The 19,519-nt window shown below is 44.1% G+C and overlaps 1 protein-coding gene across 4 annotated transcripts in view; it reads right to left on the minus strand.

Annotated features, from left to right (window-relative positions):
• The window catches only part of SLC22A23 (solute carrier family 22 member 23), a 115,492-nt gene extending 104,390 nt beyond the window's left edge, over positions 1-11,102 (minus strand). For all 4 annotated transcript variants that reach the window (XR_001877004.1, XM_017828755.1, XM_017828753.1 and 1 more), the window contains exon 1: positions 9,742-11,102. Coding sequence is in view for 3 of the 4 variants with exons in the window: in XM_017828755.1 (XP_017684244.1) it covers positions 9,742-10,275 (534 nt within the window). In the remaining variant the exon portion in view is untranslated. The remainder of the gene's footprint in view (positions 1-9,741) is intronic.
• Positions 11,103-19,519: the final 8,417 nt, after the last annotated feature.

Genomic DNA, 19,519 nt, shown 5'->3' on the forward strand with positions numbered 1-19,519 from the left:
CCCGCAAAATAGTATAGGACTGCATAACCATGGACTTCACAAGTTTCCTTAATGATTTCTTAAGTTTAATGTAGTTTAAGTTGCTGAAACACATCCTTCAAAACTGCATTTTCTGATACACATGACAGCTGTGAAATTTCTGCATTAGCTTTTTAGGTGCATATTTCTTAAGTCTGGTATTTCAGCTTTAAAAATAAAGCACACAGGCTCAGTGCCACACATCACTGCATTAACACTGATATAAGACATAGCACTTCCTCCTGGTTTACAAACTTCAACTCTGTCGTGATAATGGGATACCTAAGACAGATTGCATCAAGCTGTTTGCAATAGGAGAGGCAGAGGCACATTGCCTCTTATAATAATTACCTCAGGGTAAGCAGGCTGTCCCCTCTATGCCCCACAGGGATGTGCAGCATGTGCATGGCTCCATTTCACCCAAAGAAGCAGAAAGGCCTTTCTAAGGCCTTTCGGTCATGGCTCACTTTTAAGAGCCATCTCTCCAGTGTGATGAGACGGCTCAAAAACCACTGCAATCACAAAACAAGCCCAACACTTCAAATATGCAAAAGGACACAGACTGACTTCATTTCAGAGCCAGTAAACTAACTTGGAAAAGATTTAACGTTCTGCACTAAATTATTGCTTAGTCTATGCCATAAGCAAAAAAGACTCTCCAAGCTATCCACAAAGCACATCAGCAAAATCCCAAGATAATGAGATACCATCTGAAACACTGCAAAACTGGAAAAGTTTCATCTATCCTTCAACTTCACACTTTAATCAGGGGCAATTAGCTCTTCTATTCCAACTTTGCTCTCTTTCTTTTCCCCACTGGGAGAGGGAAGAAGGAAGTTTGCTAAGTAAATAATCATTGCTAATACGCTAACAATTAGAATATGATTTGTTAATCATATGACATTCTTCTGAATACTTAACATGATTAAATCAACTTTAGTAGCATCCAGGTACCACCCACTTCTCCATCACTACTTCTTTTATTTTCAGTAGGAGTTCCCTTTATTCTGAGACATTTAGATCTTTTCCAGCCTTCGCCCTCCACAGATTAGTCAACTAACTTGCTTCTCAGCTGATGTTATCTGCTTCGCTTATCCCAACTTCATAATGTCAGCTAACATCAAAGGGTTGGGAGATACAAGATCTTGCTTGCAGCTTCCCTGAATACTCTATTCATAACAATATATTCATAATTTTCCAGAGAGCAGCATCAGGATATTTCAGTATCTCTTTTACATCTCTGTGCTGCAATTAAGGATCTTTTCTACACTATTCTGACATGATTAGGAGACATTGTCACAAAACTGATTTTAATCTAAAACCCAGTCTTTGCTATAAGACCTTGTAGCTGTTCATGTCCCTCTGGCTGCATGAAGACCATGATTTACCACACCCATCCCTAGGACTGAGACACACACTGAAAAATGGTATTTGAGTGCCATTTCTCAGTTTTCAGCTGACCACCACCTTTATTCTGAACAACATACGTGCTGCTTCGCAACTAAACTAAAAAAGTTAAAGTAGCTATCAAATTTGTATTTAGAATGGGTCTAAGCACTGTAAATAGAAACCACATCTAAAAAAAACCCAACAGTGTAGTTAAATATTAACATTTGTTATCATCTCATTATCAAAAATAAGTTAACACTTTGTGAACTGGTATTTTTCAGCCTACCAAAACACCCATGCTCAAAACATGCTGCAGGCTGCCACTTTGAGAGGGCTGACATGGCAAAACCCAGCTTACTATCTTGTTGGGTGTTTTTAAAACCAGGGGGAAAAAAATGAAAATGTCAAGCATGGCATAAAACTCTGAAATGGAGAAGGGTGAAGCAGTAGACAAGAGGAGAAAGTAATTCCTCATGAGAAATACTTGCCATTGTAGATAAAAAGATCAGACACCTTAACTTTGACATGCAATTGCTGCCATGACCCTGCCCTCTCATCATTTGCGGACTACAGATATTGCAACTCAGGCAAGAAGAAAAGGAGAGGCAGAGGGATAAAAAACCCCCGGGGTCTGGCATTAATTCATACCTAAATAAATATTAAGGGTAAGGAAGAAAGAAAAAATATTTCACTTGTTTTACAAATCAGAATATGAAACTGGTCTGTCAAGCTTGTATTGTTCGGGCAGACCATGTTTTACACTGCACTGGAAGACATAGCAGGGAAAAGGTCTTACAGTTTAATTTACAGTCCCTATCCTTAATAATATTTGTAGGGTGGACATTGCAACACTGTCTAAATGTTCGTGGACTTTGACCTAGAGGCCATGGGGAGACCAAGCAGCTCCAGAGCGCTGCAGAGTAGCAGGGAGACAGTACTTGGGCCAAAATTAATTCCTCCACTACTGCCTGGATGCAAAGAACCTCTTCTAGGGAATCAGACCAACCTGCTCTGAAAACAACACAAGGGTAACTATAAATCACATGCTGCTGGAGAAGGAGAACACACCACTTCCCTGCATCTCACAAGTAGCATTCCTGATCCACAAGGAGCTTTCCTCCTTGTGGATCTAGATAGGCATCCCAGAAATGAGTATCAGGATACATTCGGTTATCTAATCTTTTGTTCTTGTGTTTCAACATAACAACTGGCAATTGGGGCTCTCCCAGTTTATAAGGGAAAAAAATAATTGTGTATTACATCGAATTTTCCTACACAGCACATCACCCCCAGAGCACATTTACCCTTGCCTCATCAGCTCACAGGATAGGCAGGAGTTCTCTCCCCCCCAACGAATGCACCAGTCGCACCAAACACAGCACTGATCCACCTCCCACCGGGTGGGAATAGGCACAGACCTATTGTGTGCTTCCAGCAGGTACAATATCGCCCAGATGGGTGGGAACTACTCAGCATACACATTAATCATTGCTGTCTGCCAGGTTTTACAGGCTGGTGGGGAGGGCAGGCTCCCCAGCACCCACACTGGGCACAGACCGGTGCAGCTCTAGTATAGTGCCGGGTGGTTATCAGACACTGACACGGGGTTTGCCTGGAGACCTCTGATGATGTGGCCTGAAAGGGGGTTGAAACTCCTTTCTCCCTCCTTCCTCCTTGCCTTTAAAAGGGAATTCAGAACGCACACAAAGTCACCTGCTGTCAAAAGTCTACTGGAAAAAAAAATATAAATTACATTGTGAGATCTAGGCACACATTTGAGTGAAGTGACCGCAGCCCAAGAGAAGCGGCTTTGAGGGAATCCAGTGCCAGAACTAAACACTCAGCACTGCTGCAAAGCTGCAGCATATTCTATGACAGGTTATTCTGATCTTCCACATACTGTCTGCAGCAGACCCCAGTTCTTTGCTCTACAGCAAGATCTCAGCCTAATTAATTCCACAGTTACTTGTGGGTAAGCCAGCACCAGCCTGGCTGTGCTGCAGAAGAGCAAGAGGAGGAAGGAGTATGAAAGGGAGGGAGTGAGAACAACTGTCCTGAGCAGGGATGCCAGGTAGCATGGAGGGGAAACTAGGCAGAAACAAACAGGCTGACAGGGAAAACAAAAGATGAGGTACACAAAAGCACTATCTCGTTCAGCATTTTCTAAATTTAGCAGCTCTCTAGAATTTATTTGGAAAACTTTAATTTAAGACTTTTCACCATTAGTACGGCCAAAAGTTTTTAAGTTCAAGAAAACCATAAATCTCATGCTATTCCAGATGTTGTTTCATTAAAAAATGAACCCATTCATGTTTGACCGCCCTGTAATCCTCATCTCAACATCACCATCAGAACTGGCTACAAATTACATGCCTTCCTAAGTGCCAGTTCCTCCTCTTTGACAAACACTTTAAAAAAAAACATGAGGTCACCTTTTATAATTACACTCGTGTAGCCAGGGTGAGAAGCAGTAAAACTGTTAGTGCACTTTAGAAATTTGGATTTAGACTGCCTGAACAGCTGGGAAATATTCACTGTAGCCTGCAACTTCTGCCATAACATTGGCAGAGTTGGTATTTAAATTAAATGACCAACATGTATTAGGAAGTGGAAGCAAAATCAAACAAAACCCCAACCATTTCAAATATCACGTCCATCCAGGGGGAGGAAAAAATAAAAGGCAATTGTTTGACATACACAAAATGACGCATATGAACGGCTCAATAGCAAGTCTCGGAAAGCTGAGAATGTCTTCAAGAGATTTCAATATGGAATTACCTTTGTGGATGATCATTGTTAGTTCTACCAATGCTACAAACTATTTACTATTTACAAACTATTTCAGTAGCCTGAAATCAGATTCCTGTAACTGAGATGCTTTATCTTAAGGGTGATAATAAACATGAACTCTATGTACATCCGCTCTAGTAAAAAGAATCCTTACCAGACAGATAACCTAAGACTACATGAGTTCTGATGTTAGTATTGGTCTTAATCCAGTCTCTGTTTTCTAGACCAACTCCTTCAAGAATTTTTAGCCAGTACATAACACTTCCAAATAAACAAAACCAGTATCTAAGCTCACTAAACAAGTAGTCTGGTGATATCATACTTGGTTATCTCAAACATCAGGTTATTTCCTGTTCTCAGGCAGAGGACATTTCTTCACCACCGGGAAATTGCAGGTACTGTTCCCGAAACAGCTGTCCCCTTCCTTCATGCCACTTAGCCAGAAACTCACCCCTTTGTTTCAGGGTGTTGTTCACTAGTGCCCTGATAAGTGGGAGACTCCACCACACTCAGTGTGTATGAGCAGGTCCCAGGACAGCTGCAGTAGGACAAGCCAGCAGGTCCTCTTTGCTTTCTCTTTAAGAGGAAGATTTCTGAAGTCTGTGAGGGCTCAGAGCAGCAACCACTGACTCTTTATCAGCTAACTTGCAGAGGGAAGAGGAAAAAAAAAGCTTGGGATCTCTCCCATAGCAGAGGAAGGCATGAAAAAAAAAAATAGTAGTAGAAGTTTGCTCTGGTCTGACAGTATTTCTGGATACCTCTGACCACAGGGACTTGTTGACCTCTTCAGCACCCATTAGGAGTTGAGAGAGTAATTTCAAAGAAATTTAGAATGCTTTCTGCCCATTGTAAGTATCTGCCTTGCAAGTCCCTACATCCCCTTCAATCTGTCCAATGGAAGCAAGGGCACAGGTGATGTACTAGCTTCAATCTTGACACTTCTGCCCCAACTACTGCAGTAGGTACAATAACCCAAGGTTTTTACTGATTTGGGACTAGAGAGAAGCCAGTCAGCCAGGAACTAACACTGACAAGACAAATCCTGTCAGTTGCAGGGAAAAAAAGAGAAGCATCAGCGCTTCTGAAGTCTCTTTGAAGAGACCAGCCAACCGGAGAATATGCAGAAACAAATGAGGTTACAAATAGGCACAAATGGGAGGAGATAAGGGTGGCATAGTTCTTATTTTGGGAAGGACCTTGTCAGAGTGATCCCTTCAAAGTAATTAACAATTATGCTCTGAAAGTTCATTTGAAATGCACACCTATCCTCTGCCCCAAGAAATATCACTCCACAAGCTGTGACCAATTTATCATCACTATTATCACAAAGAAATTTGTTTGCTGTGGCATTTCTGGCTACTTGCAGATACCTACAGTAATTCCACAAGACAATATCACAGACTAGGGCACATGTTACTGCACAGAGCAATTTCACTTCATTACCTCAGCAGAACAACCAGAAAAAAAAAATAAAAAATGTATTTAAACAGAAAGTTTTCTACCAGGTTGAGAAGGTGATTCAGCTGAAGGTGTGCCCAGAAAAGTGCCAGAACCGCAATAAAAACAAGGAAAAGAAAGACTCATACGTCACAGACATCTCCCTCAGCAGGAGCAAAGAGCACTCCAAGTTCATACCAAGACAGCACTACTCCTGGACCACTTGGCTCTCCTGGCTCAGGCTCCGCTTTTTTGGCAGGGACAATTTGCTAGAGGCTCAGCCAAATTGGCATGAGAATGATCAAATCAGTGGCAAATAGGTAAAATGATTGCCATGTTGCTTTGGAAAGAAGATGACTCAACCCAAATCAAGTGGGAAGTTGAGAGCCAAGAGAACAGCATTGCAGGAAAACAAGGCATCTGGAGCATAAAAGCAGCCACAACAGGAATTCCCTTGTGACTAGACATGAAATATTATTACATAATCGCTCTGAGTGATTAAAACGCAGCCTTCAACTAACGGCTTCCCTCTATGCCAACCCCAAGAGGTGGAATGATCTGGAATTTTGCGGGTACACACAGAGGGATGCTGTGCCATCAACCTCTGCAATTTAATCAAGCCTCAGTCCTTGCCCATCGTCAGCTTTTGGTATCCATTATACAAATTAGCATGCCAAACAACAAAACCTCACTTAACGCAATCAAACACAGAGGACAGGCCATCCAAGTAACAGAGGGGAAAAAACCAAAAAACATGAATCCTGTAACTAAAAGCTTCCATGAAAACGTTGTCCCAAGATAACAGCTGGATTTGCAGATGATCCGAAGATGCAGGCACTAAAGATTAGTGAGAGAGTTAGAAAAGTCCCTGCTGAGCACACACTCCAACTTCCTGCTAAGCTTCATGTTTAGTTGTCATTGTCATTTAGTTGTCATGTTTAGTTGTCATTATGTTGCTCATTGTGTTAGTGCTAATAATTTACCAGAAGCATCACTGCACAAATTGGTAAAATGAGATCTCAGGTTTCTCCATGGCAAAAAAAAAGTGCATTTCTCAGCATCCTTCCTTTGAAGAGTGTACTCTGTTTATAGCAGTATGGTGAGGTTGTGATAAAGAATAGATGAAAATCTTTAAATAATCATTTAGCAGTGAAAAAGCCTTGCAAGTGCTAAAGGAAGAAATTTATGTACAAACCAAGCTGAAGTTCAAGATTTATGTGCCAAGTCAGGACATTAGCTCAGAAGGGTGATTTAACATGGCCACTGGAATCCCTGTGGTTAAATTATGCATCTGACCTCTTCCCCGTATGTATTTCAGCAGTGTTAAATAATAAGCACTACATCCTTTATTACCATTTCCAGTTCTAATGACTGGCAGCACTAAAAAAAGCACCGTTCCCAGTGACTCAGTCAAGGAGGTCAGGATAATGGCAGCATCTAACACAGAAATGCCAGTCTTCAAGGAAGGTGCAAGGCCACCCCTGGCTCCAGCAAAGACTCAGAAGTGGGGCTAAACAAAGCACTGAGCAGGGCTGGAAATAGCAAGATCTCCACTCCCTCAATCCCAAGCATTACACAGGCTGGGAGAAAATGGGCATCGGGGAAGGGAGAGTGGAGAAAGCCTGGACAGAGATACAGCATCTGATGAAGGGTGCCACTAGGAGAGAGGCTATGGAGACAGTGGAACTTAACACAGTTTAAGGACAGCTATTCCACTCCCAAAGAAGACAGGGTGAGGGCGGGGAGATGTCTCATGTGCATGTATATCAAATATGCTTTGTGTTAAATAACCAGAATTGTTTCATTGTTTCTGAAGACAAAGCAATGATGGAGCATCCAACAGCTATTAGCTCAGACTGCTGAAGATAAGTACAAGAGGATTTACTGGCCAAACAAAAGTACATTTTTTATTAATATACTTTTGGCTCTCTTTATGATATTTCAATATAACCCCTGGCTACTACACAGAGATTTAATAAAACTCTATTTAGAAAGATGAGAACATTGCATAATACATTACAGAAACAAATGTATTTTTGAGGGGAGTTAAGGAAGATCTGAACATCCAGTCTCTTGAATTCGACCGGAGCAGCCCTTTCTTACAAAGGACAGTGAGATGCATGTAAGAGGAGTCAGCAGTTACAAGAAGTGCTCCCACAGTATCAGAGCTCCTGGGGGTTGATAAGAAAGGAAGTCCAAATCAAGCTATGCTGTTGTTCTATCTGAATTTTTCTTCTCTTTCTTTATTAGAATAAAAACAGACAGAACATCCACCCAGAAAACCCCCAAAATAAAACCAGAGCACCAACTAAGGAGGAATCCTGACCCCAAGAAAACAACCTAATTATAATTACGTGGGATTACAAATCAAAGCAAAAGAGCTGCCAAGATTTTGGAAGCAAGCATACAATAAAAATAAAAACTCCACACTGGAAAAACCCATAGTCTCAAAAGATTATTATTATTCTTTCTAATAGAAAACAAGACAGCAGGGGCCAAAGATGTTTGTTTATCCCTTAAAATTGATCTGCCCTTTACCACAAGTTCTTCCAAAGAACACTTTTTTTATTATTTTTAAAGGAGCACGCAAGACAGCAAACTAACTCTCCCTCGACCTTTTGTGGCCAACTTGATGATGACCTTCAAAAGGTTCAAAGTTTTAAAAAAAATAACTTCACAGTTTAGACTAAAAAGATATATTTCAAGATATTTTTTTCATGCTAAGGCGTCAGTGTTAAACACCCAAACATATGAATAGCTCAGTCTCTGGATATAAACAGAACAAAATCTGACCCTCTTAAATATTTAACATCATTATGCATTTATGTATCACAAATCATTCATGTCTACCATGCACCTGTGTTTTTCCCATGAAAGGACTGTAGCTGAGTTACGTTTTTTTTTTTTAATCCATTCTGGGTTCAAGGTTTTGAGGGATTTGCTTTACCTGCTTTTTCCCTGTTGCACACGCTTTCAAGGGACACAAAGAGAAACCAAAATGATTTTCGATTATTCAATAGAAATGTGTGCTGGCTGACCAAAGCACGATCATGCCAGTCATCCATTTGTTTCTGCATTTCTTTATCCCAACTAGATAAACACAGTTAAGCGAAAACACTGCTCCCAGGCAGGAAGTAATTTTTGCTGATCTTAGGAGGGGATCTTGAGATTAAGGGAACTACTTCCCTGGTGTAACCATTTCATTTTACATTTCCAGGAGCTCCAGTTGCCTGTTTATATCAGTAAGGCCCATCCACAGCCAGCAGGGTTTTCACAGGGCTGATACTGCAAACACGCAAGAGTTTTCAGGTGAAAAGGCAAGGCGGGTTTTTTGCATGCACTACTCGGCAAATAGAAAGTGAGTGCAGAAAGCGGCACAGTCTCCTCATTAGAAATTTTCCACTTTAGCCATTACATGAGGTAACACAAAACAGAGCAGCATGCACTTTCTGCCGCTGGAGTAAAACAACTTGTGTGAGACATTTCTTCTTTAACTGCTCTGCCAAAACAGTTATCAAGTACAAAAGCAGAAGAATTCAGCAGAACTTTGTCTTATTTCACTCATCACCATCTCTTCAGCTTCCCCAAAAACCAACCTGGTTTTTGGTTTGTAGGACTGCTTTAGGATACTTGCACAAAGATCAGTGATATTACAACTGCAGTCTGCTTCACAACCCTTCCCCCTTACTAGCTAGGGACACATGCCCTCAGCATCTTTCCCACGGACACCCACGTCCAGAGACAGTAGGACATCTACCATTGCCAGGATCCCAAAGAGACACATAGGATCCCGTTTCAGGACGTAACTTTGCAACACAGAGCCACAACCAGTGCCCAGGTACAAGTCCACACGATGGACACCCGGCATGACGTGACACCCAGGGAGGGAAAGGACTGCGGGGACTTGGATTCACCTAATCCTAGTGGGAGGGTAACTCACAGGGACTTGACTGACCCGGCAGCAACATGCAAGGACAGATCCACATCGTGTCCAGCTGCTCCCCTTGTCCTGGAGAGAGGGGGCGCCGAGGGAGGCCAGGGTCGGGCCGAGGGGGTCCGTGAGGGCTGGTGAGGGAGGGGGGTGCCGAGAGAAGTCGCCTTTCTCACCTTGCTCACGACGTTTTGGACGAGGCCGGCTCTGATGCGGTAGTGCCACTCGCGGCAGCCGCACTCGCTGGCGTTGCCCGTCGCGGGGGTTGGCAGCCCGGGCGGGGGGGGGAAGCTGCTACCGTTGCCGCTGTGGTTGGCGTGGATTGGCGCCAGGGTCCCGCTCCAGTTGCCCTGCCCGTCCGCCTCCCGGCACCAGAAGTCGGGCTGATCCAGGAGGAAGGAGTCCGAGAACTTGCTGAAGCCGATGACGAGTGCCGGGACCCAGGTGAGCAGCACCAGAGTCCGCTGGTAGCGGCCGCCCAGCCCTCCGAGGAAGGGTAGCACCGAGCCGTCGTAGTCGAGGAGGAGCGGGCTGCAGGCGGCGGCGGGCGGTGGCACCGGCACCGCCTGGATCTCGACCCCGGCAGCGTTGGCGGGGGGCGGCCCCGGGGGGGCGGCGGCGCCCTCCCCCCCAGCCCTGGGCACCGAGCCGTTCTCCTCCGGCAGCGGACGGCTCCCGCCGCCCGACTCACGGCGCCGGTCTATCGCCATCCAGCCGCCCGGGGAGGCTCACATAGGGGGGAGCTGGGGCAGCCCCGGCTCCCTCGCGAGTCCTTCCCTCCCTCTGCTCCGCGCGCGCACAGACACACACACACACACCTTGCAACGTAAGATATTGCACACACGCTCCCAGCCGGACCCGGCAGGAGACGGATGGGGGAGGGAGGGAAGGAGAGAGGAAGGAAGGGAGGAAGGAGAGGGGCGAAGAAAAGGGGAGGCACCGAGCGAGCCCCTCGCTCGCTCCCTTCCTCACCCGCACCCTGCGGCCACGAACCGCTGCAACTGCCGGCGGTGCCCCCCCTCCCCTCGCCTGTGCGTCAAGCTGCACTCATCCCAGCTCTCCCTTCCCCCTTCCGAGAGGCACAGCCGAAAATAAAAGGAAGGATCCAGCCGGATCCGAGCATGCAATAAGCCAAAAGAGAGGAAGGGAGAAGGCGGGGGAGATGGAAAAGGAGGAAAAAAGCAAAAACAAAACAACAAAAGCCAACCACCCCGCGAACGAAACCCTGCAACAACAAACCAAGCAAAACCGGTGCAGCAAGGCACCGAACACGCCTCCTCTCCCGGTTTTGGTGAGGAGGGGGAGGAGGGAGAAGAGGGAAGGCAAAGGAAGGAGGAGAAGAAAATAACAGCTCCCGACACGGCTTCCCCGCTTCCCGCACAGCTAAGGGCTCCCCCCTGGCCGCGGCAGCAGCGGCGGCGGCAGCCTCCAGCACCTCCCCGCCGACCCGTCGCAGCCCCGCGTCCCGCACATCTAGCTCTGCAGCAAGGGGCCCCGCCGGCCCCTCCGCGGCCCGGGCTGCGGACGCGGACACCACCACCACCACAGCCGCCGCTGCCGCCGTGCGCCTCCCGCGGCAGCCCGCTCCCCGCGCCGTGCCGCTGGCCGCACCTCCGGAGGCGGGCAGGCAAACCCGCCCGGCTCCTCGCCCTCCGCCTCCCAGCAGCCTCCACCTGCCGGCCCGGCCCCGGCGCCACCGCCCCCCGCTCCGCCCCCGCGGTGCCGGGCGGCCGCACCTGCTCCCGCCGCGCCGCCGGCCCGGCCCGGCCCCCCCGCCAGGGACCCGCCGGGGGCGGGACGGCGCCGCGGGGCGGGGAGGGCGCGGGGCGGCCCCGCGGGGGCTCCGCGCCGCCCCGCGGCCGCGCTTTGCTCCGGCGGAACGGGGCAGGTGGGGCGGGCAGGGCCGGGGGAGGAGGAGGAGGCGCAGCCGCTCCTGCAGCGCCCTGTCTCCATATCAATTATTTACACGGGGTGTGTGTGCCTTTAATAACGCAGCGCGGCTGCAGCGGGCTGGGCGGGAGCGCACCGCACCGCCGAGCCGCAGGAGCATCGTGGGTGGCTGAAGAAAGGGCGAGACTTGGAGGGAAGAACCGAAAGGCGACGAGGGCATTTCTGAGCCCTAGAGCGCTGCGAGGAGATGTGTCTGGATCGCTTCAACCAGCCTGTCACATCAGAAAAAAAATTAGCACCTGACGTTAATTGTGAAACAGGCATTTCGAATTTTATTTCGAAGGTTATTTTTATGTTAAGCTAAATTTACTTCTGCATGTAAGTGCCTCACACTATTTCCATCGTGGAGCACAGCCCGTGCATTACTGAACTGTGTGGTTATTTTTTCCTTTGTAAGGAGGGAAAGAGAGACAACAGATCAATATACGCTTGTACACGTGAACATGGCTAGTGAGCAGAAAATGCTTGTGTGCATTAGAAGAGGACTGGCATCACTGCCAAATATAAATGGAAGAGCAAGTTGTTGGTGGAATTTTCATTTACTTGATCTGGTCTCTGCAAGAAAATTGTACACCATTAATGCCTTCAAGCTTACTCCTTTTAACTCCTTGTCTTACAGAGGACACCAGAAAGTTTCCCATCTACACCACTTCAGGGTGGCTCTGGATCCCTTTTGTGGGACTTCCCTCAGTCCTGCTCTGAGGGGGACACAGTATCCAAGAGGCCCTAAAGCCTCCCCAGGCAACACTTTATCCTCCTGTCTGAATATTCCTTGCTGAATTGTGAATGTGGTGCTCCCTGCCCAGGAAAGTATCCTCTTTCTGCGTTGCAGTGTCCTTTTACATCTGATGGCTGCTATCATGTCCCTGTGCCATGTTTTCTTTATGATGACCAGCTGCAATTTGTCCGCCTGTGCTGCTGTCTCTTTGGCCACCAACTGCCCTCAGCTCTCCTCCAGTTTCCCCTCAGCTGGTGCCTGCAGCCTGCACTGAGCAGTGCCCCAGCATCTATGTGTGCAGGAGGTAGCCCTGCCTCCAAAAACAATTCCTCTAATTGCTTTTTAGTCATGTTCTGTGCTTTCCAAGCAGCTTCTTGGGATTGTTTTGAATTCTTATTTCGTCCTCCAATGTGTTAGCAGTCACGCCCCAATTAATGCCGGCTCCAAAGGCTGCTAATGAAAGATTCCAGGACAGATGCCTTTGGAATTGTGTTTATAATCCACCTGCTTGCTACTAAGCCACTGATGGTGGCTCTTTCCACAGTTTTGTACCCACTGCCTAAATTTTTCAAATAAACTGAACTCCCTTATTCATGAACACATGTGTAGAGTCTAAGACACAGATGAGTGCAGGCCTTTCTTCCATACCAAGGTCTGTTCCTCCATTGCCAAAGGAAATTTGGCCAGCTTGTCCCAGTTTCTTGTTGACAAGTTCATGTTAATAGTTGTTTATCTTATTGCTTCCTTCTATCTGTTTACAAGTAGTGTGTCCATTTGTACTAGATGCTTTCTGGGAAAAAATTCTGGCTGGTCTATTTTTTTATTTGTTTACTTATTTATTTTCAAATGCCATCTTAAAGATAGGTATCAATTTTGCCTATTTCCATCAGCAGGGTCCTTGGCTGTCATCTCTGAATTCTCAGAGATAAACACTAGTGTTTCCAATGCTGTCTGAGCCACTTCCTTCACTGGCATGAAGTGCAAACAGATTGTTGGTTTGAACACCTTTAAGTTATCTAAGTACTCTTGTAACTAGTTCTGTCTCAGTCTGGGCTGAAACCTTATTCCCTTGTCATTAATATGTATTATGTCAATCACCTGATTACAAGTGGCCTCTTTTAGCCAAGGCTGGTGCAAAGAATGCCTAAGCACTCTTAGTCTTCTCAGCATCAGGCAACAGCTTTCTCTTTCTGATAAGAGAAAGCTTTTGACTTCTTCTTACCACTTATGTAGTCACCAAACAATTTCTTGTTACTTGCAAAGCTCTTGATAGTTAAGTTTTGTCTGTTGAATTGGCTTTTTTTGTATTTGTCCCTATCTGTTCTTAGCAAGCGGCACTTCCGGACTCACCCCATGGAAACCTGATCTGCTTTCTCTGTGCTTGCTTTTTGTAAGCTCATGATTAGCCCAATCATCTGCTTCCTAACATTCCCAGATTTCTTCTGCAATGGGATCATTTGGGATAGACAGGTCTTCTAGAAACTCCTAGCTACCACTTGCTGTCTTTTCCCACGGAGAGGAAAGGCCTCATCATGGCCTGAGATCGGCAAAGTGAAATGTTGAGGGGAAGAGAACTTTGGGAGCAGAGGTCTCAAGCTGAAGTTCTGAGGAAAGAGAAATTTGGCTGAAGAAAGCAAAGAATTGAAAACTGGGAAGAGACAGGAAGGAAAAGAAGAACCCTTGGAGCAGTAAGTAGGATTACTGTGAATGAGTAGATCTGTAGAAAGAGAATAAAGTTATACAGTACAATGAAAAGCCCATAGCAAGTGATTACAACCCTTACTCAAGCTGATCAAACATTTTCATCCCCAATGCATCTTCTGGGCTGCCCCTACATCCTGAGTTTTTGTTTGGAACTAAAATATTTCAAAGGTAACATATTCCTAAGGGTTACGTATTTTTACATAGTAGGAGTTCTGTCCTTGAAACAGTGATGGTTGAGAGTCTGTTTCTGCATAGAAGAAGGTTGCAGACAAAAAAGGAAAGAAAACACATTTCTAGGAGCTAAGAAATAAATTTTTGATGAAGTAAATACGACTGAAGCAAAACTTCATGGAAAAATATCTTTCAAATAACAGAAATGCTTTTATATATTCTTGTGAAAATTGATTTTGGTTTCAGTGACGAAATGAAAAATATTTGAAAGGAATATTCCAACTGTGTGGTGGAGCTTACACATAAGCAAATACTAAAGTTAAGAGGCAAGCCTCTCTCTCCTGAGCAAGGCTTCATGAGGAGCTATGTTTTGTGATGAAGCAAGGTTTCTCCAACAGTGCCTCTTCGACCTCAGAAGACACAGGACCTTTGGGATACCCCTTCACTGGAATACAGAAAGATACCATTTAAAAGATAAGCTGCATTCCAGAAGATAATGAATCAATGTCTTTTGGCTTATTTTTCCACTTTCGCTGAGTTATATTGGGAAAATTGCATACCATTACAACCTGGTTCCTCACCAGTTTGGGGAGGAAGAGCAGAAAAGATGAATATGGCCTACTTTGACAGGAGCAGTTTGATTGCCCTGTGGCAGAACGAGCCTCCTGTTGCAGAACGAGCACCCTGTCTATCAGTACCCCACCGCAGCTCAGAGGGTTTGAAGCCAGGACCCAGAGAAATATCATTATGTTTACAGAAAGGAAGAAAAAAAAATCAAGCTCCCTTAGCGTTAACATTTTCACATTCCTGAAAGGCCAGCTGCAGTACTTTGAAGAACTCCTGGCATAAATTCCTGGTTTATGTGGAATTTGAAACAACCTCATTCCACATAGCAACAATCCTAGCTATATTTTATTGGTTTATGGGATGTATGCTTCATTGCCTTTTTTGTCTAAAGGAATCCTATACTGTAGAGGTGAAAACATGACAGTGCAATAAACCAAAGCTACTTGGTACAAAGTTTGATTAATAATATCACCTATTGGAATGAAGACTACTTATATACTGGAGAAAAGCATGGTGTCTTCATAGGATCACATGATAATTCAAGTTGGAAAGGATCAGGAGGTCTTTAGTCTCACCTACTCTTGAAGCAGGATCAGTTATGGGGTCAGATTTGGATATGCAGTGCTTTATCAAAATGCTATAGGGGATTTTTCAGCTCAGGAGGGCAGGATGAGTGCTGGATATGAAGCAAGATGAATGGAAAGAAAGAAGAATGAGTTCAAAGTGGTAAAAGAGGCTAAGCCACTTGGGGAACAGGCAGGAAAGCCTGTGCTTATTTCAATGTGCTCTCTTCCAATCCTGATTGAACTAAAGGCACCTGACTTTCACCATTGTTCTGATGTCAGTAAACATTAGGAAAACTCACTGGCAAACTATTCTGACCCTCCTGATTCTGATTCAAATAGAAGATGATGACCTGTTATCTGTGTCATTTACTCTGCTGGCAGAGGTATGTACCTCATATGGGGAGGGATCCAGCTGGAGAAGAGTTCCCATCCCCTGTCTGCTAGGGGGTGTGAGCATGCTGGGGAATGTGAGTGGCTTTGTTTATCATCCTAAAACCAGAAAAAATTATTTGTACACTAATTATTGGGAAAAAATCATACATGTTGCAAAATCAAGCAATCTCACATTGGTTAACACTGTAACTAAGATTGCTTGGGCAATGTCAATTTGTGCCCCAGATCAGTGCACATGCATTCTGATGTAACGTTTAACGAATGGTGCATTATGATGCAACCTATAATTACATTATTACTTATAATTTTTCTTGCAATCTCCTGCAAAAATAAATATTTATTTTTTTTAAAGATATGCTCACATAGAAGCCTTGACTCTCAGAAGGATTTAAGCACTTAAAATACCTTTGAGAATCTGGGTCTTAACGAGGAGCAATTCAATATTTTGTTTTCTCCTTGTTCAGTATGGAGCCCCATGACTTATTTAATGCACTAACTTCAAACCCTGCTCTAAAGAATGATTAATGTCCTCATGGGATTTTTTTATAATTTTCCCCTTTGAAGTATTCAAGTGTTTCACAAATATTAATGCATTTATTTTCACAGTGTCTCCATAAGGGGAAGGTTTATTACCTTCTTTTCATATTGGAAATCTCAGAGGCACATGGGTTAAGGTAAAAACCTTGATGTTTTGGGTACTTGCAGCTCCTAGCAGTTTATCATTCTAGAGTATGGTGCAGCATTTTGCATTTTTGAAGCACAGTTCCTGTTGGCAACTGTGATTGGGCAGTGCTTTGTAAATCTGATTCCAGAGTCTCAAGGCATGCACTCACAAAATTAGACAAATACAACTGGAATAACATCATACAGTGCTTTGAGGAAGAGACAGAAGCCTGAGATCACTCCTGGGCAATATGATGGAGCAGCTGATGTAGCACTGGATTAATAAAGAATTAAAACTAGGTAAAATAGTTAGAGCCAGTTAACCTGGATTTAAGAAAAATATACTTTGTTACACTACCTTTTTTTTGAATGACTTTATTAATTTGGTTAATGAAGACAATGGTACTGATGTGGACTGTTAGTAACTGTACAGCAAGAACGATAGATAGATGTTCACAGGCTGGACCAAGATTACACCACACCTCTGGCACCAGAAAAATTTACCTCCACCAGCTATTTTGACCATTTGCTAGATAGAAATTAGTTTCCTTTCCAACTTGCCTGCAGAGCAGTTCCTGCATCCACCCCTACCTTACAATAGTGTAAATCAGTGAAGTTCACTCAGAACAGCAACAAGAATTGTATAACCTGATACTTTTCCTCGAGGGGAGCTCAAGAGCTTGCTCAGACACACCTCTATACCTGTCAGCAGCCAACCAGTTGATTTTCTAAGTTGTGAGTTTAATTCTCTGGAGAAGCAGTGACACCCCTTAACTCTTCATCCAGTCTCCCACCTCACTTGGGATTCACCTACCACTATAATTAACAGGGCAGTGCCGTGTAGGGAACAGCTGCCTTCTCACTAAGGTGGCCTGCATGTAAAGCAAGTCTATCCTGTTCACTGAATAAAGCAAACACATTGTGGACAAAAGAGTAAGTAGTCATGTAATTAAAGGCTTTTCTCAGTGTACATACATAAATATTATACACCTTATATATATGTGTGTAACACATAAACATTATGTGAACACACAGGGAAGCCAAATTAGATTTACACAAGCTATTTTACCTTGTGTAGTTTCTGACTTTCAAGTGCCTAATTTCGAGTTCTTCATGGTGTTTTAATGTAGGGCTTTTTCTCTGTGTATATACATTAAAACAATGCAAAACAACTAATGAATGCTTACACAAGACAAGTTCTACAGTGTGTATAATTTTTAGACACAGCTTGTTTGAATACCTCAATGGAATGTAGTGAAACCAAGTAGGAATTAAGTCAGTCCAGTGGCTTTTTTATTTTAAACAGATCTTCAAATACTAGAATTAAATAAATGAAATTAAATGAACAATTAAATTAAATTAAACAGGCTTTGAGCTAGATTCCCGCTTCAAGAGACGAAAGTCTTTAACAGGATTCATTTTACATTCCCTTGGTCAGAAGATGGTAGCTGAACATCTGATGTTGAAAAACCACTTAGCGCAAATACACGTATATATTTCCTGCATCCTCCTCTAAGGCTGCTGACAGATTCTTAACAGAAAAACCGAGGCTGACATAGTAATACTTATTTCAGAAGCAAGATGGGTATATTTCCACCTATAATGGGAATCACAGCCAGATACATGCAGATGTCTACTGTCACTTTTAGTGTATAACTCAGTTTCTAAAAAGAAAGCAAAAACCAAACAGCACCTGGGGTATTCCTTAAGGATTATCAGAGGAAAGGAATCAGAACACCCTGAGGGAACTCAGTGAGTGACTCAGAGTGCAGTCCTCAGACAGACAAATTAAACCTTGCATGCAGATTAACTGTACAAGAATGTGTAAGGATGGCAACTCAAAGACTATTTGCCTCAAATGTATGAATCACCAAGTTTTCCAATCTCACAGGATCTAACTGGAATATTTCATAAAAATGGAACCTATAATCAAGAACCTTATTTGCACATTTGTCTTTGATTTTTTTTTTCCCTTTACACCTGGTTAAGAGACATTCTCCATGGGGAGTTCTTCTTTCCATGCCTGCTCCTATATTGTATATGCAAGCTTAGACTCACCTAGCAACCAAATGATTTTGCCCTCAGTCTCTGCTTACATGAGCTTGGAGCAAGCTCCATGGTACAGAAGCAAGATTTGAGATTCTTCTATCCTTCAACACAGGCCCAAACTGGATGTTACGTGTGGAGAGGCTGAGAAGGGGCAAAGTCTTAATTAAACCATGTTGTGTAGCCACATGATGTTGACATCCATCCATTTATCTATTTATACATTACCTGGCACCCACTGCTGCTTGTACCCTGCAAGTTGTGATCGCAGTTAGACTAGCTGATCATTGTAGGTCCCTTCCAACTCTTCTGTTCTATTCTCAGGCAGGAATAACTGGGTTCCCTGCACAGACCTTGCTAAACTTGATCTGAACAAGTGCAGCCCTAGATATGCTCCCACTGCCCATCCATGGTGGACACCTGCACCCGTGGCTTACAGCTCAGCTTGTGGTTCTTTCGAATAAATCCTTTCCAAAATGTCAAGGAGAAGAGCATATTCTCTCATCTCTACATACAAACTAAGTATGACTGTGCACATATGGCTTAAGAAGGAAAAGGGAACATTAATTCAAGTTGTAGAAAGAGCATACTGATTTTGCTCAAGAAAATTGTTATGAAAAAAAATAATGGTCTTAAGAAAAAAGGGAAATAAAGAGATTGGGGAAAAAATCATAATACAATATTTAATATTTTTCTTGTATTTTCTATCAACATTTGAAGATCTGAGAGGTAAGAGGCTTGCACTGCTGGAGTTAAATAGTTTGTAGTTACCTGGAACCCAAGCCAGCTTGCACAAATACAGCTCTGCAGTGCGGTTAGTCTGGCAGACTTTGTCTCCTCAGGCATAACCACTGATTTATACCTTACCCTATAAAGGTCAAAACTCACTTTCCAGCAATGTTGTCTTAAGCTGTTATCCTCTACCCTGGAAATGCCAAGCACTTCTCTTATAATGGGGGTTTTTACCTGAATTTATGCAGCCTGTAATCAAGGAGTCCATGGACTTTTGAATATAATTAAGAAAAAAAAAAAGAGAGAGAGATAAAAAGGGAGAGAAGGAGAGAGGTGAGTCCCTTCGTTCATCCAAGAGGCTCTACATTTCACACTACTAGAGCCCCAGGACCTGCTGCATCTGAAGTGAAGGGTGAAATTCCAGCTAGCTTTGTTCTGGACCAG

The sequence above is a fragment of the Lepidothrix coronata genome, unplaced genomic scaffold (genome assembly GCF_001604755.1).
Source record: "Lepidothrix coronata isolate B3197 unplaced genomic scaffold, Lepidothrix_coronata-1.0 Scaffold152, whole genome shotgun sequence".
NCBI lineage: Eukaryota > Metazoa > Chordata > Aves > Passeriformes > Pipridae > Lepidothrix > Lepidothrix coronata.